The sequence below is a fragment of the Anabas testudineus genome, chromosome 10 (assembly GCF_900324465.2).
Source record: "Anabas testudineus chromosome 10, fAnaTes1.2, whole genome shotgun sequence".
NCBI lineage: Eukaryota > Metazoa > Chordata > Actinopteri > Anabantiformes > Anabantidae > Anabas > Anabas testudineus.
Window position 1 is genome coordinate 11,919,246 of NC_046619.1, and position 23,717 is coordinate 11,942,962.

The 23,717-nt window shown below is 40.5% G+C and overlaps 1 protein-coding gene across 2 annotated transcripts in view; it reads right to left on the bottom strand.

Annotated features, from left to right (window-relative positions):
* The window catches only part of LOC113160501 (protein diaphanous homolog 1), an 84,722-nt gene that overhangs the window by 2,593 nt on the left and 58,412 nt on the right, over window positions 1-23,717 (bottom strand). For both annotated transcript variants that reach the window (XM_026357792.1, XM_026357793.1), the window contains 9 exons: window positions 12,779-12,871; window positions 12,571-12,665; window positions 12,183-12,284; window positions 11,704-11,943; window positions 11,342-11,471; window positions 10,983-11,107; window positions 10,676-10,840; window positions 10,065-10,197; window positions 6,138-6,227 (listed from right to left, as the gene is read on the bottom strand). In XM_026357792.1, coding sequence (XP_026213577.1) covers window positions 6,138-6,227; window positions 10,065-10,197; window positions 10,676-10,840; window positions 10,983-11,107; window positions 11,342-11,471; window positions 11,704-11,943; window positions 12,183-12,284; window positions 12,571-12,665; window positions 12,779-12,871 — 1,173 coding nt within the window. The remainder of the gene's footprint in view (window positions 1-6,137; window positions 6,228-10,064; window positions 10,198-10,675; window positions 10,841-10,982; window positions 11,108-11,341; window positions 11,472-11,703; window positions 11,944-12,182; window positions 12,285-12,570; window positions 12,666-12,778; window positions 12,872-23,717) is intronic.

Below are 23,717 nucleotides of genomic sequence, written 5' to 3' on the forward strand. Positions count from 1 at the left end.
TACTGCTTTCTCTACCTACTCTCACATACAAGCGCTGTATCTTTTTCCTCCCTTTCCAAACCTCTCTCTTACTCATAAAACTCTTAATTAGAAATCATGCAAATGACCCAAAAACTAAGTCTGTCAGTGTGGGTGTTATTCTATGTAAATGTGCCAAGCTTGTCCTAAAAAATGCAACCCGCAGAGAAAAGCTCTTCAAAGGCTGTCAACCCAGCTCCTCTGCTCTCTCATCCTCCTCCATTCCCTCTTGAGAGAAAAGACAGAGAGGAGGACGACAGGAGAGGATAAGAGTCAGCATCACAGAGTTGGTGCATTGGAAGCAGCATGGGAAAAAAGATTAATTTAGACGGAAACCTGCAGATTAAAGCGACAAGAGGAAAATTCTGACATTTTCTTTCCCGCATTAAAATATAGTTAAAATGCAGGAACTCAAACAACCTCTGGAGCAAATACATCACCTGAAAGACTGAGTAGTTCTAGACAAGTTCGACTGAGCACATCAGATTTTTATGTTGCATTAAGCAAATAAGAAAAAACAACAAGTGCATAGATCTGTCTCTCTAAACATGTTACAGTAGGACACTGTAGTTTTTAATTAACTCAGTAAACTTTGTATTTTTTGGGGACTATAAAATAATTATAGAAAAGGCACCAGACGCATGCAGTTGAGCTTGTCATGGAGAATATTCCTCAGCCTGTGAAAATAGCTGTTAAATTTCTGGAAGGAGCAATCCAAAGCCAGAGAAAACAACCCTGCTGATGAAACATAAGATGAAGAATTTCTGGAGCTTGACCCACATTAGCCACTAAAAGTCAGGAAACTTCAGCCTGTGCTGTTTTGATTATGATCCTGCTTTTGTATCTCTGTCTTGCAATGTTGTGAAAGTGCAGAACACAATCGCTGAAGTACCGCTTCAACACGTGGTACTACTAAGACAGGACGTTCTCAGCATGTATGTTGTATCCACAGACTAGCTCTGATGTTGACTAAATGATCCATGCACTTGGCACAATGCCTGATGGTTGCAGCAGTAGGAAATGAGACTCACAACAAAGACCGTTTTTAAGGTCTGTTTACTGCTGTGCATGAGATTGAACCAGTGTGTTTGCACACTGAGGGGCGATCAGTGGCACAAAGAGTGCAGTGAAAAGATCATCTGTAACACATTTAACTCCAGGAGACTCAATAATGACTGCCTGATGAGCAAAAGAATGCTTTGTTGTACATTATGTGTATGTGCTGCCCTTATGAGTGGAAAATACAAAGACAGGGAGAAGAGAGATCTGCAGACATGCAAATATAGTGCAGTTTAAATCAGAGTACAAAGAACTAGCTCAGTGTTTTTAAGTTATACAGATAATCACCACATTCTCTCTATTAACAAATTATATGCAGTGATGTATTTAGATGCTTTGCATACCAAAGCATCTATCACATTAACATGATATGCTGATATCTTTAAGCTCTTAAGCTGCAGGTGAAGCAAAGCCCACTAACATGATAATCCAACAGTGTCACAACCAGTATTATAGTGTGTTTGCAAATGTTGGCTGTGTGTGCATCAGCGTCTCCAACTTAGCAGAGACTGATAGCACCCTCCTCAGGCTGCACAGCATAACACACTGCTGTTCTGCACTAGAGGACTGTGGGAAATAGTGACGTCATGTAGCACCACTGCTAGCTGGTGTCTGTGGGTTATATATGAGAGCATGTGCTTTATGTCACAGAATGGACTCTGGTGCATATGTGCACCACTGCTGGTCTTTGTTGTCTCAGTGAGTGTTCAGTATGCATGAGGCATCATCACTGCTTAAGTAATGTCTTGATTGATGAGAGCCCTCTGATTGGTCTGAATCTTCTCCTGTGCATGTGTGTGTGTGTAAATCTCTGAAAAAGACATCTTCACAGGGGTCCTTTTCTTTTTTTCTAAGAGCAGACTGTCTGCAGAGACAGCGTGTGCCTCTATTGTTTCCATCCCTTTTATCTCTGTGTCCCTTTTGTGATTGGTGCTTTGTCAACTAGTTACTACTCTGATTGGTTGTTCTAAAAAGGGTCATGACCCAGCAGATGGGTCTATAGTGAGTGTTTAGACACGTCATTCCTCTAGACACAAGTTTCTTTAAATTGCTATAAACACACACACAAATTAGCCTCATGTAGTCAAGCTGACAAGTCTGTATTTGAACAAAAGGACATAGACACACCTTAACTTACCATCTAAATCAGAGAGCCTGAATGTTAGTGCTTAAGAAATGATGCAGGTTATCTGTCCTCTGAAACATAATGGGCCTGTTCAGATGTATGTGTTGGCATGCAATGATCCATGTGTGTCTTTGTGCTGGCATGCAAGCATCTGGTGTGTGTTTTATCTGTATGTGTTTTAATGGGGGAGCAGACAGGTGGAGGGTAGACAGCTGAGGATACCCCATGCAGTCTGCTCGTTCAATGCAACCAGCACAAACACACACACACTGCGAACTGAGGGACAGGTCAAAGGTTAGGGGGTATATAACCTCAGCAGCCTCTTGGCTTTTCATTCAGTCACACTGCTGTGACACAATGAGCATGACGACACACTCAATAGGCCCTCAGTAATCTTTTCACACCAAGTTGGTGACGTTTGCAGTCACCACAGCTGTGAGGAGAGGAAAGAAAGAGTGAGGAGAAGGGAGGGGCACACTTCATGTAATGACGACTCTTATATGTACAATTAGGATCACTAGCATCAAACACAAACTCACATTAAATAATGGTTTTATATCAGCACACATTAGATTTAAGAAAGCATTATGTCAAATATCAACTCGTAACATCCTAAGACCATGCTGTTAAGTTGTATTCCCAACATGGTGATGGCCATTGTAACTATATTTGCAACACAATATGAACGCACAAATAGTGCAGACTGACTACTAACACCTACATTTAAATACTAAACGTATTTTATACGAGTAACTACAAAACAGATACACAATAGGCTCACTGTTAAATTTAGTTGGAAGGAGAAACAAAGTCATGTGTATATTTACAAAACTATAACAAACTAAAATCTATTTAGAGCGGACATTTTACCGACTGCATGTTTTTTTAAGAAATATTTTTTGAAACTTTGGATTGAAAACAACTATATACTATATACATAACATGTGATGTAAGAGTGTTAGTATTTTGTGGGTTTCACAGCTATTACTGTTAATTGAAAAATAAACCATGTTGATGATGATAACTTCCCTAAGGTGGAGACAGAAAGAGTTATGTGTATGTGCACAACCGATCTCATCCTGCAGCTTACTCACACATCTTAAATATTAGTTAGTGTGCTTACTGTTTGGTTCCTGCAATTCAGTGCAATGTTTGACTTTATAGAAACTTTTAAAAGCAAATAAACAGGGAAACAATGTTTGTACCACCAAAGCCTTTAGGTCTACTGTCCTCCAGACCACCTCTAGGATTTCAGCACATTATTGATGATTTCTGAAACCATGTTCTACTGCAAACAACTGAACAGAGTGAATTGTAATTTTAAGATAATAGAATTAATAGTATTGACCGCAATGTAAGATGCCCTCGGATAAAACAACATCGAGCTGCCAGGCTGCACAGACATGCAGTTGGTATGATTATATGTTACATGCTGCAGAAACATCATGCATTAGCAACTTCACTGGTATTTAGACTGATATGGGGTAAAATTTATAACATTTTAAATTTGCATCTGAAACACATTACACAACTTGTATGAAAACAGGCGGGTTAACACTAACGCTATTATACATAGTATATTATTATACAGTTACATATACACACATTTTATTAAGCTGTATAGGTAGGGCTATCAAGCAGCCTAAAAACCTGTTACGGTACTGTTTTCTCCTTTTCTATGTTCTTTTTGCTTGCTAGAAGAAATTATAATTTCTCTTCCACTTCTTTGTTTATTTATAGATTATTCAAGGCAAAGAGAACAAAGCCTTCGTTTAAAGACTCATTATGTAACATCTAATCTGCATTATGACTGAACAAAACAGTTCAACTTACCGAACAAAATATTGCAACTTCTATGAGATATCGCTTTAAGTTGATCTACCTCTTTCTAGACTCAGTGATTTCAAGCTGTACTTCTGACAACCATTATTATCTTTTGTGTTACTATTTTAGAGTATGTAACCCTGTATGTAGCCTGTTTTATAAATGAAGCTCACATTATGAACCAAAAATGTTTTCCATGTGTACATGAGCTGGATGGAGTAGTGTTTTTACTCTGCTTATAAAGGCAGCCTGAGGCCTCACTTGTGCCAAATATGTATTGGTTGAGCCAGAGTCAGGATGTGCCTCCTCCTACTTCAGCTCCACTAAATTAAAACCACCGACTCAACCAATCAGTCAAACATGTGCAGGCACGCACACACACTCAACATAAAAGACACCCTGCTATTGTGTGGGTAAAACCAAAGTGGCTATCTGGAAGAGAACAGCCTTTATAAACTCCTAACAAAGATGATGAAAGCTGGAAAAAAAACACACATGGCTTCACACCCTACACATGGATAAATGCAGCCCTTTACTTTGCCCTACTAGCAGTGATTCTCTCTCCCTCATACACATATTCAGGTATTTCCTGTTAGGAGTGTAAAGTAGCCAAATAGTATTATGGGTGACTGACTGGGCCCTCAAGTGGGCCCCATTCTTACTCACATAGTGCGCCTTCCCAACTCCCCATTCCTCCTCTCTTTCCTCTATCTGCTGTTGTCTTAGTCAGTTTAGTAGCGATGAGTCAAAATTGTTTGTTACTAAAGGGCATTTGCTGCCGTTTTAGTGGATCACCAAGTACCACTTACCATACCCACTGTTTTACTGGACTGCACAACAGCAGCTAACAAGTTATATAAATACATCAGTGATAGAAGAAAAAGAAAGAGACTCAGGGAAAGAAAGTATAGGGGAAAAAAAGAAAGCATACAGTCTACCCTCTGGCTCAGAGCATTTTTACTCTGGAGCTCTGCTACACATCTGGCTTCTATTGAAGAAGGGATTGGGTTGCACAGACTCTCCTCCAACCTTTCTTAAGTCTGAATACTCAACCCACACAAATGCATGTGAACTCTCACACACACACACACACACACACACACACACACACACACACACACAGTTAATAGGCACAAGTTTCTAAACACCAAGAATCATGTTACAAAGTTAGTATCATGACAACTCAGATTACCTCATTTTCATTTGCATGGTCTTACCAAACCATAAAATCTACAAAATGTGTGAGGAGAGAGAAAAATACACAAAAAATGTGACTGGATTGGCCAGCGGGACAGAGAGCAGAGGCCCACTAATGAGAAAAACAGTGTTACAATGTTTAAATAAAAAATGAAATAAAAAGTTCAGAGAATTTAATACTGAAGGTTTTGAGTTTTGAATATTGGACTGTGATTAAATTCCCAGCTAGCAGTTAGCATGTGATAAATGTCCTATCAGCTTTTATGCTATGTGATTCTGTACATCATTTGTTACAGCAAAGGCCAAACTTCCAAGTGAAATAACAATAACCAAAAAGATTTCTGAGTGCAGTAGGACTTTAACCGTTCTTATTTTACTCGTACTTTAGCCAGTTGAGCAAATGTTTTGCCTACTGTCTGCTCACTGATGTCACTTCAAACTTTCTACCCACACACTGGTTTATCCTCCTTGGTTCTATATTCATACTCCTCTTATATTTTCCTATTCTGCAGCCACACCCTCATCAGTTGCTCTTCTCTTAAGTATGTTGCTGCCCACCCCCACCCTTGGCACCCTCCCTCTTCTTTTGTTGCTTTGCCAGCTATTGGTGGAATTGGCTCTATCCCCCTAGCAGCAGTGGCCAGAAAATGCTACCACAATCTAGTCTCTGAGCCATGCAACAGATGGAACAGAGACAGGGGAACACAAACAAATCTGTTGTTGTGTGCTGACAGAAACATAGAGATGGAGTGAAAAGTGCAAAGGAACAAAGGAGTCTGATGTTCTACATGGGTTTTGTATAGTATGTACACCATGCATGTGTAAAGTGAAACTGAAATCTGTAAGAAAAAAAAAAAGGAAACATGACTCAAACATGAATGTTTGCAGTTCTGCTTGTTTATTGTATGTTTACCTGCTTGCCGAGGTCCTCTCTTTCTCCTGAAAGCAGCGCCGGACTGCAGTGCCTCCAACAGGCCATCCATGATACCAGTTTCATCATCCTCTGTAAACACAACATCAAAACACAGTATAAGCATTGCATCAACACAAATTTAATTAAAATGAGAGGTCAGTATTAAAGTTTTTTTCCACACCCACACATAACTTCATTTTCACAACCATGTAATTTTAAATCAATGTCCATGACATACACAGTAATTTAATTTTCCAACAACACAACAGTGATTAGAGGTTCTGCTAAACCCTCTGCCTACCTCTATTTGTTTCAGACACGCCAACACACACGTGGGCAGGGGGGTTATTTACCACCCACGTGGCCACGGTGGCAAATTGGTTACATTAACCTAGATAGGCAGTGACCTAGTTCAGTCACTGTCAGTGCTCTGGTCTACAGACTGCACTTTAGAGACATGCTCAGTGTAACACACCCTTACCGGAAAGACCCACTCACTGAGGCTAAACCTGCACACAAACAGTACAATGCAACAGAATGAATGAATAATTGTGATTTAAGAGTACTGGGTGGAAGTACTGTGTCAGGGTGGTCTCATTGTTTGTGGTTGTTTATGTTTATAGTTTCTACATTGCCTCAAGTGAGGATGGAGGCAAACCAAAAGGGGGCTAACTTCAAGATAATAGTGATGTGTGTACAAGTGGGTAAGTGTGTCATGATCGTTTTGTGGGCTGGATCTAGTGGCACAGCACTCGGCACTCTAAGGCAGATGGTTTTAATTATTTGTATGTGAACCTGAAGAGAGACAGCAGAGTCTGGTCTGGAGAAGGGGGCAGTGAGGTTGGGTGTTAAAGGTTTATGTTGTCACCTCCCAACCCCCCAAACACACACACATACACACAATATTTAATCCTGCAGTAAGCCACGCAGCAGATGGTCTGTGGTCTGGCCTGTCACTTAGAGAAAGTCACACATTCCCAAGTCTTGCATAGCTCACATACACCCCTCAATGTCCAAGTCCTGGAACTGCACAGACAGTTTAAACTGATGTAGGCCATGTTTTTCTCCTTCCGGGGAAACACATCTGGCAAAGTTCCACTTACACTAATCACATGGTTGGATTAAACCACTGGTGGGAGCATACAGACACACAGACCTATTTGTGAGGATGTACTAGAGGCTACAGAGGGACCACACAATGACCTGGCTGTGTATAAAGCGAGGTTCATTTTGGCCAAGTGAACTCACAGCTAAAACAAGTCCTCAGGCCTAAATAGCATCACACATGGCAAGGCTAAACATAAGACAATATAAAATGGTATAGTCTATGTCTTCTTTGAGTACTTGTTGGGTTCAGCCACGTGATCCTATTAATTTACATATTTTCCGTTGAATCGTAGTCTGGTAATGGTTTATTATTGACAATCAGTACAAACCCATATTGAAATGGCCTTAAAAGCTCAGGCGGCTCATTACAATACAGGCACAGATTTAGAGCTGCACAGGCATGAACACACAGCTACAGTGCACAAAGCATGAAGGTGTTGCCTAAAGCATATAAGAACAAAAGAGGGATTAATTAGTGTAACAGCATTAGGTCATGAGCTTTTGAAGATGTCTATTTGGATCCAATCCGGACACACACACACACACACACACACACACACACACACACACAGAACAGCATTTTGTGTGGAGCAATTGCACCTCTAAAGGATGGTCACACAGTAACAGAAAAGGATGTGAATGGGGATAACCTAAGGAGAACAGATTAAGAAAAAAACAACACTGAAAGAACTAACATATTAAAAAAGGAATAGGAGACAAGGTTGAAGTTGGTTGGAAACATTATCATTTTCCTAATTTGATATGACTCGAGACGCATCATTCTACCTAGACTAAGATCTCATTCCCTCTCTCACTCTGATCTTTCTCCTCTCCTCCTCTAACCCAATTTTCTAAGAGACAGCAACATTGTCTAATCCCCAAGAGAGCATCTGCTACCATGCCCTCCTCCATTCCTTACCTTCCCCCACACTACTCTCTCACACTTGCTCTTTGAATGGAGCATGAGCACTCCTAGTGGCAGTTCCCATACCAGCATCTTTGGGGGGGTGTAAAGCAAACATGAACACACCCTTTGGCTCAAATATAAAAACACCTAACATAATCTTTTACAGACTGTACTGACACCTAGCTGTAGAAATAAGGTATAGTTCCTTTCCACACTGCTTTGACATATGTCCAGAGATGAGTGGATAACAGCCAGGAATACATTTTACATCATTTTTCAACAGCAGACAGTTTTTATCAAATCAAATCTGAGCAAAGATTCTACTTAAAGCACAGATGGTGAATGTGGACGTTTGGGGATGGCATCAAAGTACTGTGATGCCCTTCCTTTTTTCATGAGAGCCTAAATATGTGAGCAAAAGAATGAATCCCAGAGGAGATTCTTTATCGTTTAACACAACATCACATGTTTGGCACATGTGCAAAGTTAGACTCCACTGAGTGAGGTTCTGTCTCACACAGGAATGACAAGGCCACAAACCACAAACACACACGCTGACCTTCCAGGGTTCAACTAGCAACTGGCATATTATGATAGCAATGGTATGTTAGCGTATGGTGGGAGATAGATTAAAAAAAGGGAACCAGGATAAGGTCAGTGTGCAGAGGAGTAGCTGCTGAAAGCAGCCATTGTGTAAAAGCTCCAGTATGAGGGTTATAAACAAATATTAAACAAAGACCAGGTGTATGAATGCTGGATTTGTGTGTACTTGGATTTGAATGAGGGGGTGCTGGACTACAGGGGCAGTCAAATATGCCACCTGTATGTAAATGATCTCTAGCCCACTAATGAGCGTGCACATGCACACACACACACAAACCTCTGAAGCACTATTATGTTCCATTTGTGCATGCCTCTAGGGGCTTAACATGAAATTTGACTATGTTACTTACTACCACAAATTGTCTGCTCCATACTTTAACACTTGAGACAAAATATTCCAAATGGAGCCTCAGTACCTGCTGTGTCTTTAAATGAACAACAGACACGAGGGAGGGAAAGGAAAATTAAGAATAGGCAGTAATGGAACAAGGAAAGGAAAAAAGAGAGGAGAAGCCAGCTGGAACATGGAGCACCAGCAGAAATGCCAAAAAGACATTTTGCTGATACACATTCTAACACACACACACACACACACACAGTGCAAACTTTAGCCAATAAAGTCTTTCATAAGAAAAAGACACAGTATCTCCGTAACACACATATGTACAAATGCACAAAGTACACTTAGGCTTCAGCACATTTTTGACTGTGGAACTGTGAAGTCCCAGGAGAACCCAGCTGAAGCCAGAGCAAAAAGGAATGTACTGAAACTAGGTCACAGGCTGGGAGACTGAAGAAAAAGTGTCTGTGCATAAATGTGTGTCTGCAAGGCAGGATTTGAGTGTTAACTGTATATACATAAGAAAGAGTGTGAGAATTTGTGAGTGTCACACAGGACAGTTTGCTGCTCGCCTTATTTAAAGTATAGCAGCATTGCATAGTGCAGGAGAAACATGCTTTTGGTGATAAACAGATTTAAGATTCTCTTTTTAGAAGTAAATCCCCCCATTCACACAGGGAGTGAAAAGAGGTCAAGCAGTTTGTTGCATACATCCCTCCTTGTCCTCTATTTCTGTGGAGCTTCATGGTCAATTGCTTGCATCAAAACAGAGGTCATCAGCATTAGATTAACTCTGCACTATAAATACTGATAGGTTGCTCTTTCACAGACACACACACACACAGAGAGACACACACATGCACACATTTGAAAAAGCATGGACTCTGACTGCCACCAACTGGAATCAGGAGGAAATACAAAATGAAATATATTCAGTATTTTCAGTCAAAAATGATGCAGAAATTGTGACCTGCGTTGATGTCAAGAAGCTGGCTCTTCTTAAGTTTCTCCTCCTTCTCCTTTTCTGCTTTTTCCCTCGCCAGCTTGGCCTTCTTTAGCTTCTCTTCAGCCTCTTTCCTCTTCTGATTCTCCTTCACTGCTTGCTGGTGGTGGGAGAAAGAGAAGATAAAAGATCAGATTGTATGTCTGGAAATTGCATGTTTGATGAGGAGTAATTACTGTAATACTTATGAAAGGATTCTTTAATTGAAATTTAAGAGGACAGATGTATTGTAGATCTGTTGGATGTCTGAGTGTGTACACAAAACATTGAATCACAGGTGAAAGGCTGGTAAAACAAGTTATGTCCTGTAGAAGCCCTCCTGAATGGCACCGTTGCAGTTGATGTATAAATGAATAATATAATAGGAGTTACCTGCTTTCATTATTATGTCAATACAAACAGGTGCACAGTCTCCTGTTCTTCCTATCCTGGTTTGACATTTCTCTTTAACCTTTACCTCTTTGTTGTACAACATGTTTTGTCTCCACATGTGTGTATTTCCTTTTACTGTATGTATGACAATGCTTTCTGAATAAGAACAGATCTATGTTTTGTCATTGACATACATGCATACACACCTGGAACATGTTTTTAAAGGTGTTGAGGTCTCCAAAAAATTCCTCTACAGAAATCTTTTTCGGGTTAAAGACGAAGTATTCTCCCAGGTCATTATATTGCTTCTCCATATTCTTGTGCATCAGATCGAGCTTCTCATACTGCTCCTGGGCAGTGCTCACAAAACTGTGGAGACATGGAGTTAAGGAACACAGAACCAGTACCTTTGTATCTTAAGGGATTAAGTTCTATCCTTTATGATAAAATCAATGGATTTGATGGGATAATTCTGAACAACCATATGAAATAGGTGAGTGAATAAAAGGATATGGTCATCTTCTCCACAAACAGGTCCTTGTCACTTTGAGCAGGGGGGAAAGTTTCCAAATCTGTCTGCAGGTTCTTGATCTGACGGCCCATCTGCTCAAGGTTCTTCTGCATCGTCTCTGCAGAAACTGCAGGAGACAGAATGAAGCAGTTAATTGAGTTTGGCTTCATATTGGAGGTTCATATATTGCGCATACCTAATGATAAACATAGCATGTTTTTTTATTACTAGAAGTGCTTGAATAAGAGAAGAGCACTACAGATGGTACAAGCACAATAAGACGTGTAAACACAGACTGTCATAGTTTAGACTACATGAAGGATTGATGTGTAAACTAAGGTCAGTTAGATGTCATATTTACCTCTGCTGGCTTTTTCCACATGGATGAGCTCATCTGGAAAGCTCATGACATCAGGATACTGCTCCTGGCACACATCAGCGAGGAAGTGAAGCAGTGTTTGCTTCAGATCAGCTGATTTGGTATCACGCAGCTGATGGGAAGAATTAATAAAAAGGCAAAGAGAAATACAGTTAATCAAAAAATATTTTAAAATCTGATAAAATGATTAAAACTGTACAAAACCGTGCTGATTAGGTGGGACAGGTACAGATTCTCTGTCTGTTCTTAACCTCCGTGAAGTACAGTAACACTAAAGGCCTCTCTAGTGCATTTATTCTCTTTTAATGGTTTGTTTGAGTTGGGTGTCGTGCATTACATTTTACCTTGCACAAGTATGATATAGAGAAACCGAATGCCTTTCCATTGCGAGAACCGGCATTCATATAGTTCCCGACAACCAGGATGATCTGCAGCAACTTGCTGAAAGTCTGGCTTTTCCTGAGCTCCTCACAGGCAGCTGTGATAGAGACCACATCTGGCTTTATGTTATTCAACTGCTCCTCAAACTGCAGCTTGAACAGGATGGCCTGAAGCCGTGGCATCAGTCGCTTCACACTGGACATCTGGAGAGAGAAAACAGGACGTGGGATTTGAGACCCATTCCTATATTTGTTGCCACATAGACTGTGTGTGTCTGTGTGTACACAATGAGATGGAACAGCACTTCATCCATTAGACTTCCACGGTTGAACAAAGCAGTCTGTGTTTCACAGCCTGAAGACTGTCTGTGCCCATTATATCGACAACAGGGTACTTATTTGTCATTGCACTGATTTCTGATTTTGTGTGTGTCGCTCCTTACCACTACTCCAAACTGTTCTGACTCAGCCAAGTCATCATATTCATCCTTCATCTCTCCTAAGACAGTCAGCTGCTCTGGTGCTGGAAGCTGTTTGATAAGGTTCTATACAGAAATAAATGGAAAATTATACGCGATTAACACTTGTGTCACAAACTACTTATTGAACAAGAAATCAAAACAGCACAAAGACAGACGGATTCACCAAACAGATTCATTTTTGTTAATGAACAAGAGACTCTTGCTGTTGAAAGACATCACATGACAGAGGCTTTGCTGTGTATAATAGAGTGGACCATATTACAGCTTATAAGCCATGATACACAATTTCTTCATCTTATTATATAGAAACAACTGTTTATACAGAAACAGATCAGACAGAGCTCAGTACCTGAACCATGGACTCTGTGAGAATATTTTCATTGACTTGCAGAATGGCGTTCTTAATCTCTTCATATGGGACACGGAATGATCCCAGGAAAATGGCTGCATAGGACAACAAAATTAAGAGGACTTATGTGTTATTTCAATGAAGGCATTCACTAAATAAACTTAAAAAGCACCATCACTGAGTGTATGAGGCTTTTAACTGGACTTACAAAGGTTCTGTGAAGATTTGGAGTCAAGAATCTTGAGCTCCTTCACTTTCTTCTTCTGTGTCGTCGTCTTCTCGTCATCCTGTTCCTTTTTGGCTGAACAAGTGAATAGAAAAATGGTTAGGGTGGTGGCAACATTCAGAGAAAAAATAGAAGACAGTTGTAAATCACATGTCTTCAAAATGTTCTGATTATGAATAAAAATAATGTTGGAAAGTAGAAAATGGAATTTCTAATATACAAAGACATGGATTAGGGGGATAGATAGAGGGGCTATTTGATGGCTATAAATACTGACAGACTTGGCAAAGCCTTCACTTTTTTCACTCTCTCCCAACTGTATGGTGTCATGGAGGTGTTAGGATTATTACATCAGTGGCCTTAGGTTGGACTGAACTACTATGAAATAGCTTAACTCGGGGGGGAAATGTCCCTGGTGTGAGTGGGCTTGGTAAATATGGTTAGGCATTTCTTAGCTGTAAGGCATCTAAAGTTGCAGTCAGCTCACACACATTCATCTACAGTGGGTTCTATCGCACGCAAATACACCTGACAGAAACAATTCACTTTAACTTGCACTGACAAGGTCAGCATTGTGACTGTAAGGATGTGTCAGTATGCAGGCTGACTGTGCACTAAATGAGAATCAGCACTGACAGATGGGTTTGACCACATAACAGCTGAGTGTGTTCAGGCATGTCAGAGCTAAGGTCAACAGAGCACTGGATGTCACATTGGTTTACTTGTATTTAGCCAATATTATCTGACCACTCATACTCTCTAACTTTTCGCCTAAAAGCACAATGACTAGGTGTCATAATTAGTGCTTATATCAATAGCAGAACAAATTGTGTATATAATGCTTTTTCAACTTCAGTTCAGAAAAATAATATACCTAGTACCTTAAGATGGTCATATATCATGATTCCTAACATTTCAGACAACAAGACTGATCCTCAATAATAAAGATTATGATGAAGCAAAAAATGAATAACAAGAGAGCAACTAACAGAGCTACAAAAACCCAAAAGGCACACTAACACCAAGAATGACTCTCTCTCTCCCTGTATAATATCTGTATGGCAAAAATGAAACAAAATGATTAATACTGGAGCATGTTGCTCTCCCACATATTTCTGCATCACATTCTAGGTTTAGTTTTTTGATTTTCTTTTATATTTGTATCTCTGTGCCCTTGTCCTTGTCTCATCTCTATAAAGATCAGACAGGAAACAAGAATCACTGTCTGGAAAACAGCCAGCAACAATGGTGGTACAGTATGTACAGCATGCTATCTCTCTGTCTGGCCTCCCACCTGTTTCCCCTGTGACATCAGAATCTAAAATGTTGCTGCTGTTTCTTACATGATACTACTTCAACCACTGTTAAAATGATTAGATGTTGTAGAGAAAGACTTACAAATGCTCATTACTTGAGAGTGGTACTAATATATGTTATGATTACAGTTTGCCTAGCCCCCAGGGTCTCTGTACTGCTAGATTTAAACTGCTGTTTGTTAGATCAGTGACTAATTAAAATAGGAACACTAACTTCTCTCCACACAGAGACAGTATAATAACTTATTAATCTTTCCATTCTTCCATATGCCCAGTCAATAGGGCTTTGTATTGATGTGAGGGTGACCAATCTTGTTAATTGTCTGTTAACAAGTCTACTGCAGGCCTCGTGATGAGCTCATCTCTCAATTTGGCCATTCATTTAGACACACATAGCAGTCAGTCAGTGGTCTCAATATGCCCCATTGTTTCATTCTGTATCAGGTTCAGCTTTGTAAAACTCCTCTAAGACGACTTGTGTCTAAAGTTTGACTTCAACTTTAGGATAATCCTAAAATCTTCTTCTACTTACTAAAAATCAGTGCATCAGTGTGATAAGCTCTGTGCATCACTAATATGAATCCATAATACTATTGTGTGTGCAACACTCCAGCTATAGTCCCTGCTGAGAGCAGGAAACCATCACAGGAAGTTAATCATTATACACACAAGGGGAAGGGAAAATACAGCAGGAAACAACATAAATATCTTTTCACAAACAAAACCACAGCAAGTTACAGCTCAGAGGTTTGGAAGAAACACAAAGGAAGTGACAAACATCTACAAATAAACATGTTAGGAGAGATCCACAAACAGGAAGACTAACACTCTAAATGAAAACACTTCTACAAGATAGTGGCATCACAAAGTGAGAGACTGGTAAAGATAACGGAGAGAGAAAAATCAAGAGATCTGTGTGCAATTATAAATACATAAGGTAAAGCTAAAACCCCTATAGACACAAAAAGGGCAAATACATGAGACAGCCACATGAACATATAATCTGTATAGCATATAATCTCAAGAAGTAACAATCCAGTTAGTCAGGGACATCACTAGTGATGGCATTAAGTCACTAGGTCAGTGTGTGTATCTGAGAGACATGGATAGCCTGTGAGGGAGTGTGTGTGTGTAGCATCTGTGCAACAGCCACTGTGCCGGCTCCACGCCAGCCAATAGAATCAGGCTTAGTTATGTTGACATCATGGCTGATTCATAAAATGGGGTCGGTGTACAGATTGTAAAATGGCTGCTCTGTGGTTTCCACATGCACAGCTCATTTTATTTATGAGCCAATGGCACCTCTAGTGGTAGCTATGGAGCACTGCACCATGTTACACTTAGTCATTGTGGGGGAGGAGAAGAGAGGAGAGGAGAAGAGAGGAGAGGAGAGGAGAGGAGATGACAGGCAGAACACACACGTGTGACTAAAAACACACTTAAACTTATTCAAGTACATGTGAACACAGCTGTGGAGTGCTGACATGTTAACAACCATATATTTATCATCCCAGCTGCCTTTTTTGTTTCTGTCCCAAAAAGAAAGCTCATTTCATGACAACTAATCACTAGACACACACACACACACACGCACACACACACAGACACACACACACACACACACACACAAACTTCTCTTTTCCTGGAACACCTCCCCCTCCTTGTCTTTCCAACAGCTGCTTGGCACTGAGAGATGATGAGAAAAAAAAGGGGGGGGTCTGCGTGCGTGTGTGTGTGTGTGTCTGTGCATGGAAACACGCATCTGTGTTTGATGAAAGAAAAACAAAATTCTTCCATTCTTCCACTTCTGTTTTTAATTAAGTGCAAGACAAAAAGAAAAGTGAACTGCGAAACAAGCGGAGGGATGAAGGGGCAGACGAGGCAGAATCACGAGGAGAAATTCAGGTCTCTGTCAATATGTAACAACGTGTGCGCGTGCATGTGTGTGGCTGTCTCCGTCTGCACAAAGAGGAGTCTGTTTATCAGTCAGCAGACCTGAGTGTGTGCTTCAACCCAGAAACCCCCCCCCCCCCCCCATCCCTTCCTCTCTTTTCCTCTTTCCTTAAAAGGAAAAAATGTGTGGATAAGGTGATAGGTAGACGAGGCCTGGATAGAGAAAAGTGAAAAAGAAAAACACAAATGAAAAGATCAAGCAAGTTGGGAACACAAAGAAAAAGAACAGAGGGAAATCTGTACGATACACTTATCCCTGATCACTACGAACTACACTACAGACTCAACTCAAATAACAGTTTCTGTACTACCACTGGAGATACAGCCTCTACTCTTTTCATCTCTTTTACAGTCTTTTATGTGGGCTATTCATCCTCTCATCACCACTCCCTGTTTGTGAAACGCTGCAGTTTATTTTTAACCCACTGAAAGCTTTCAGATGATCTGCTCCATTGTATATCTACTGCAACAACAGTGTTGTTCAGGCCCTCTGGTGGCCACGCAGGAGAAAAGCATAATAATAAGTTTGTCAAACTTCAAACTAACTTTTTTCCATTCAGCACTCCAGGGCTGGAAAATGTCTTAACTGGAACAGAAAGAGAGGGTTTATAGTTTCAACATCAATATCTGTGGGGTGAGCAGTTCTTAGGAAAAAGTTGCTGAGGTTGCTCAAGAGAGAGAACCATACAGAGACACAAACACATCCTCTGCCAACTTTTAACATCAACAAAGACCAAACACATTTCAGAGAAACTGAAAAAGAACTTTGGTAGGTTTTGAGTTTTAGAAAGCTCAAGTTAGAAATACTAAAATAATAGTGTTAAAACAGGAATGAGACAAAGAAGAAAAAGAAAGGGAATGGGTCATAAAGTTCTTTGTCTACATTAACCAGAAGGCCGAAACTCTGGCAGACAGAGGGACAGCTGTAGCTTTCGTCCCTTTAAACTTTAAATGTCCAACATTCTGTCACTCTCTTTATAAAAGTGTGTGTGTGTGTGTGTGCGTGCATCTGTGCGTGTCTTACAATGTAAGCGTGTTTGACAGAAGAATAATAGGGAGGTTTCCACGGTAACCTCGGGTCTGAAAGAGCCCCTTCATCCTGTTTTTCACTGTGAAAGGAAATGAGGAGAAAAGATTCCTGCCTGTGTGTGTGTGTGTGTGTGTGTGTGTGTGTGTATGTGTGTGTGTGTGTGTGTGTGTGTGCACACGCATGATTGTGTGAAAAGGACCAGATGGCAGGGTGGGGCAGTGAGGAGGGGGGACGGGGGCAGGATGTGGGAGGACCAGGAGGCAGGGGGAGGGCACGTGGGAGGGGCTAGGACGGTGCTCCCTTGCGCTCCCCTGGTGTATGAAAAGTGTAACTGCAGCAGAAATGATCTGAAATTACCCAAGTTGGATATTATCAAATTAAATTTGCCTTAAAAAAATTAAAACTGTCAATAGTTAGACATCAAAAAAATCTGGAAAAACATGTTGATTAGGCTGTTCATTTTGATTTATCATATGGTCATTTGACAGGACCTGCTGGCTCTTATGAGCACAACTCCTGTTTTCATCACAGCTGATTAAAAAAAAAAAAAAAAAATAGAAAAATAAAAAAATTAATAAAAATCCTGCTTGTTGAAATAGATTTGTACAAGTATTAAAAACATAATTTAGTTATGCAATGGTCATACATAATGTACAAAAATAATTACACTATGTAATTGTATTTTTTTCTTTCATTACACTAAAAAAAAAAAAAAATCTTTATCATTACATTCTGGCAACATAGTATCTTGTATTATTCTGTGATGGCGCAATCACTTATAATTCAATTTTTGAATTGCAGGTATAAGTATTAAGTCCATGCAACACAATAATGTGTCAGTTTATTTCTTAGTAACAAGATGTTAAACAAAAATATCCAGAATTTTATTATTTAGTCTAAACTTAGAGAACTGACAATAGAAAACTAAACATTCCAAGAACTCTACTTCCACTGATCTAAAAACAAAAGTTAATAGTTGACTACTTGTAAAGTAGTTTATCTAGAACTTAAAAGTAAGAAGCAATTACAATTTTAAGGCAATTTTAAGTCTTAATCTTATTAAAGGGTACTTTAATGTACAGTATAATGTTTTTTTCTCCAAATTTATTGACTGCAGGAGGCACAAATTGTGGGACCATTTGGAGGTTCTAGTTTATGTATGGAGTCACAGTGCCCTCCACTGGCGGAACTGGTGTACTGCTGCTACATGGTGCAAGGCTGGCAAACCTTTAAACTCTGGAAACACTGTTTATTACCTTCACAGGCCATCTCACTCACCATCAAAGTTCTGTGAGGTGTGAGTGCGAGTGAGAGTAATAAAAACTGAAATAAAAAATATATTGCTTGTGTGTGTATCTGGGTACTAAAAAGGGTTGAACACAACGAGAAAGAGTGTGCAGCGGTGCCTGGATGGAAAAGGAAAGGACAGAGGTTTGGAAACAGCAGGTCCATTTGTGTGAGTGTGTGTGTGTGTCAGTGTTGTTCTCTCAGGGCCATTCTGACCTCTCTGTGCTCTTCTGGCCATGAAGGTCTTTAGCGATGACGCACACATGGCACGTAACGGCATCACTGATGAGACACACATGCACACACTCACACACGGAGTATGCTGGCTGCATTGCTGATAAGGTGCACTACAGTCAACACACAGACACAGCACTACCTTGAACTCGAATTCGCACTTGCTGAAACCACACAAACAGCCCATAAATCCCCACAGCAAATAACAGAGGACACAGACAGACCCTCTCTAACACACATACACACACACAAACTGAGAGAGGTGCGCTGCTATGTGGTGCTTATTAAATCAGTCCTATATCAGCCAGTCTCCTTGGGACAGCAGAAAAGATTTACTACAGCAATTACACTGGCTAATTACATGGAGGAGAGATAGAGGGGGTGAGAGAGACCTACAGAGTGTAAAGGAGAAAAGGAAATCAAATCAAAAGGAGCAGGGCAAATAAAGGTGTGAAAACTGAGAAGATGAGCAAGCAAATAAAGCCGAGATAGAAAGAAGTTAGTTTAAAGGATAAAGAGTATGAGCATGTGACCTTGAGACAGCCACAACACCTGAGTCCCGAATAGAGTACACAGAGATAACACGAAAACACAAAGGGCTAGTGTTCAAACTCACACACCAGTTGTGTGTGTGTGTGAGAGAGAGACTGACCAACTGAGTGACTCACTGAGGATCTAAGTAGTTTTTCCGTGGTACTCTGGTAGTCTGTGGCACGTTAGTGTTTGTTATTCACAGTGTGAATGTCCTTGAAGCTGCACTAACCTCCACAGCAGAGTGCTCCCTCTACGGGGAGGAGAGTGAATTACATCATTAAGCAGGCTTGCTCACTGTTTTGCTTGGCATCAATCAATCCTGATATTTGTGCCTATGGGGAACACTGTGAAAGGCATGTGGTGACATTTGCAGACACACACTTTATGCAGGTGTGTGTATGGAATTGAACGATGAGATTAGTTTTCTTACAGACAGCTATCTGTGAAGTCTGACAGCAGCTTATGTTTCTTACAGCCTATAAGAGTAGCAATTAAGAACTGCTAATAACTTGAGTCCCTTAAGGAAATACACTTTGCACTCCCACCTTACCTTCAATATACCATGTAGGGTTTCATCTGTTTGATGCTTGGACGCTGGTTGTGCATTTAATTCTGCTCTGTATACGCACAGTGCCAGCTTCCTGCTACATTTACTGACATTTACTTGCTAGTCAAGTGAACTGTCCATCCTGACTGCCTGTGTGACATATGCAAAACCATGCGAAAAGTGTGATTTACATGAGCACAGAGGTAGAAATGAAAACTTATAAATTGGGTTTCTATCTCAATTAAAATGTTAGATGAAGTGTAAAACACATTTACCCCATGAGGCACATTTTGCCCTGGGCAAAAAGGATTAGGTGAACAGCTCCTGTCAGACCTCAAATATTCATAATTCCCTTATAGAAAGATAGCAGACAGACAGCAAGTAAGGGGCAAGAAAAAGGGAGAGTGAGTGAGAAAAAAAAAAAAAAAAAAAGCATAAGTAAGTGATAGAGAAGCACTTTATGAATACAAGTAGTTATGACTTATGCAAAGCAAGATGAAAGGAAGACAGAGAAAAATAGAGGTCTACACGGTGTCATGCCGTGGAGGACAGTTGGAGCACACACTCATCCTCTCTGTTAATCCCTCCATTTTTGTCTTCTCGTCTCCAAGCGTCCATCCCTTTACTTGTCTTTATCTCTGCTTCAGTGATGAGGACAAAGGAAAGCACTCACTCATTTGCGCTCACTCTCCCTAGTTCTCCCTCCCCTTCTTTCTCCTTCTCCTCCTCTTCAGGCGAAGTTTGAAGGCCTGATTAGCAATTGTGACTTGACCACATGGTGGAAAGATTGGCACACATACACACGCACACACATATCTACACGCGTAAACACATACATGACAAACAGAGGGACCGGGGCCAGTTTTTCCTAGGTCTAATAAACCCTCGAGCAAAGCCCACAGACAGTGAGGGGTCTGGAAGAGTAGGAGGGAGCTTTGCCTTTTCTAATGTCAGCCATTGCTCATAGGACATACACACTTGACAAGTGTATCTGTTTGAAGGCAAAAAAAAAAAAAGTCTGTTTTCTGGTGCTTGTCAGTGATTTTTGTCTTTCAGTCAACATGTTAATATGACTGATGGGAGAAGAAAAGCAAAGGAAAACCAGGAAAAAGAATTATGTGGAGAGTAATGTTGCAGAATGAATAAAAGGGATGAGTAACATAGTAAAGTAAGTACAACAGGAGAGAGACAGAGGAGTAAAAAGGCTGATATGGTCAAAAGAATCAGAAGAAACAAGTGGAGACCACAGTACCAGAATGATTTTGCCTCAACTATGATGATTAGCACACAGTCTTTTGAATATACATACAGACCCCAACATGCCCCACATGAAGTGGACTTTGTGGAGTGGAGTTTATTTTATTTACAGCTTTGAAACTGTGGAAAACTGGTAAGTATAGTGCCTGCAATCCATACCACAGAGAGCACAGGGAACATTTCTTTGCACTGGTGTATGTGAACTGATCTCTTTGTTGCAAATGCTTTGGGAAAACTACTGCAGGTGTTTGAAATACATCAATAACTCTGGATCATAGTCAAACTAACTAGCTGGAGGGGAATGACAACTATGATCTGGCAACCTCGATCGTTGTGTGAGAATCTGGGGGAAAAAGTCTGCGTCATCAAATAACCACTAGGGTGCTGCAGGGTTTCCAGTTTGTGAAACTGGTTTCAACACCTCCCCAGAAAAGAAACGAACAACCCCCAAAATAGACTAAATAGGAGAAAGGATTTTCAAACAAGACAGATGTGTGAATCCTCCCCTACAACATCTGTCTGCTGGCTCTGAGTAATTGGCTTTAGTTGGGGCTAGACAAAAAAAACAAAATGCATGCACACAAAGAGAAAATAAAAACCACACACACATACAAAAGTACACACCTAATCCCACCATGTGCTTAGTGAGCCATCAGGGAATGTGTTGCCAATCAGACAGCTATGGGAGGCTGAAAACAATCAAGGAACAACACACAGTATGGCACATAGTGTAGCTGGCACATGTTTTTTTTGTGAGCCATGTGTCTATGTGTGTATGTTTGTGTAATTGAGTTCACAGACACACATAATGCCAACCAGAGACCAGCCTCTATGCTCACCCAATACACTCCTAGAGGGACTGTGTTTGGAAAGATTTTCTGGGTCTTCTGTAACTAAAAATGATTGATCTACAAGTGACATATTTAGGATTTTATTTATACCTATGAACATTTTGGATTAAGGCATCTTCTAAGTTAATCTGCTGTAAGGATTATCTTGTTCAACGTACAGTCTGACCTGGATGTGATTTCTTCTTTTATTATTTATACAACAGGACAACAACAGTAGCGTTTCAGTGTTTAAAATCTTTATAGTGGCAGTAGTGGGAGTAATGTTCTTCTTAAATTATAAAGTACTGTACAAAAGTCTTAGGCCACTATTAGATTTTTATTAAAGCAATGCTATTATGACCACAAAAATGTGTGACCTCTGTAGAAAGAGGAGGATCAAGGAAGGTCAAGGACAAAAAATAGGAGTGGAAGGCTGGAAGACTGGAAGAAGTCAGGTAAGGTCCTGATTCAGCATCTGACAGCTTCATCTAGTCTTTGTGGAAGGATAGCAGCCAAGAAAGCGCTTTGTGTTTCTAGTTGTTGTAATGTAAAAACATTATTTCATGGACATCATAGCATTGCTAGAAAACAAATACAATGTTGTACAATGGTCTAAGACCTTTACAGTACTGTATTAGCCACAACAATGAGAACAACAGGTTTGACAGTAAGTCAATAGATTGCTCCAAAACACATTGTATTACAAAACCATATAATATTTCCTTTATTCTACCTGTTGTTTGTGTGACCGAGCACGTGTGTATGTGTGTGTTTAGTGAGCTATCGCTCCACTCTCTGTCTTGTCTCTTCTCACGGCTCAGTGAGTGTGTCAGTCTGCATTGGCCCTCTTTCAGAAGCTACTGAGAGATGGCAGCACCATTAAAATTTAACCCACTATCCCACCACTCACCACACACTGACAAGAGAGGGAGAGAGAATGGCAGAGATAGTCAGGGAAGCATACAAGGATATACAGGCACATATCTAACTACAAATGTGCACGCATGCACATGCGCGCGGGCACGCAAGCACACGGACACACACACGAACACACACACGAACACACACACGAACACACACACGAACACACACACGAACACACACACGAACACACACACGAACACACGAACACACACACACGAACACATAAACACTCATTCCCAAGGAGTCAGTCAGATGTGATAGCGAGAAATGGGGAGCGACGGAGCGAAAGATCCTATACAGATGGAAAGTAAAGAATAAGATGGAACAGATTACGTCTTGAAAACCACACACACACACATACACACACACACACACACATCTGATGCATAGACGGCTATGGAAATGAGAGGCATCAATTCAGTGCAGGAAATGGAGAATGTTTGTGGGTCTTATGTCCTATCAGTCTGCACTATCCCTCTCTCTAAAGCCACATTTCCACACTTTCTATTACTTTCTCCTTCATCAACTCTGGGTTCTCGTTTCTGCAAAAGCAATCCTTCTTTTAGCCCCCCCCCCCATCTAAATCTAAATCTATCACTCTCTGTTCAATATTTTTGACATACCTTTTTCATTTCTCTGCTTTCTCTCTCTCTCTATTTCCCATCTGTCTACCTCTCTCTCTCAGTTTCTCTCCTTTTCTGCCCCGTTGGAGTGTGGGATAGCAGGCAGTGCTGGGAGGCCTATGGTCTCTTAATTAAGAAGCAAGGCGGAACGAGGCCACAGTTAACAAGGACACACACGCGCTTGCACTGCTTTACTTGTAAGAACTCACACTGTCTACAGGTCCCAGCATTAATGTTAACCATCAGTATGATGTGGTTGATCTCAGCCAGTATCCTAAAACTGATCTTGACCTGACTGGAACCTTAACCAAAAATTTTTCAAAGTTCAAAGACTTAACTGGCAACTTGAAAAAGGCAAAAAATCCCTCACTCGTAAGGTCTAAAAC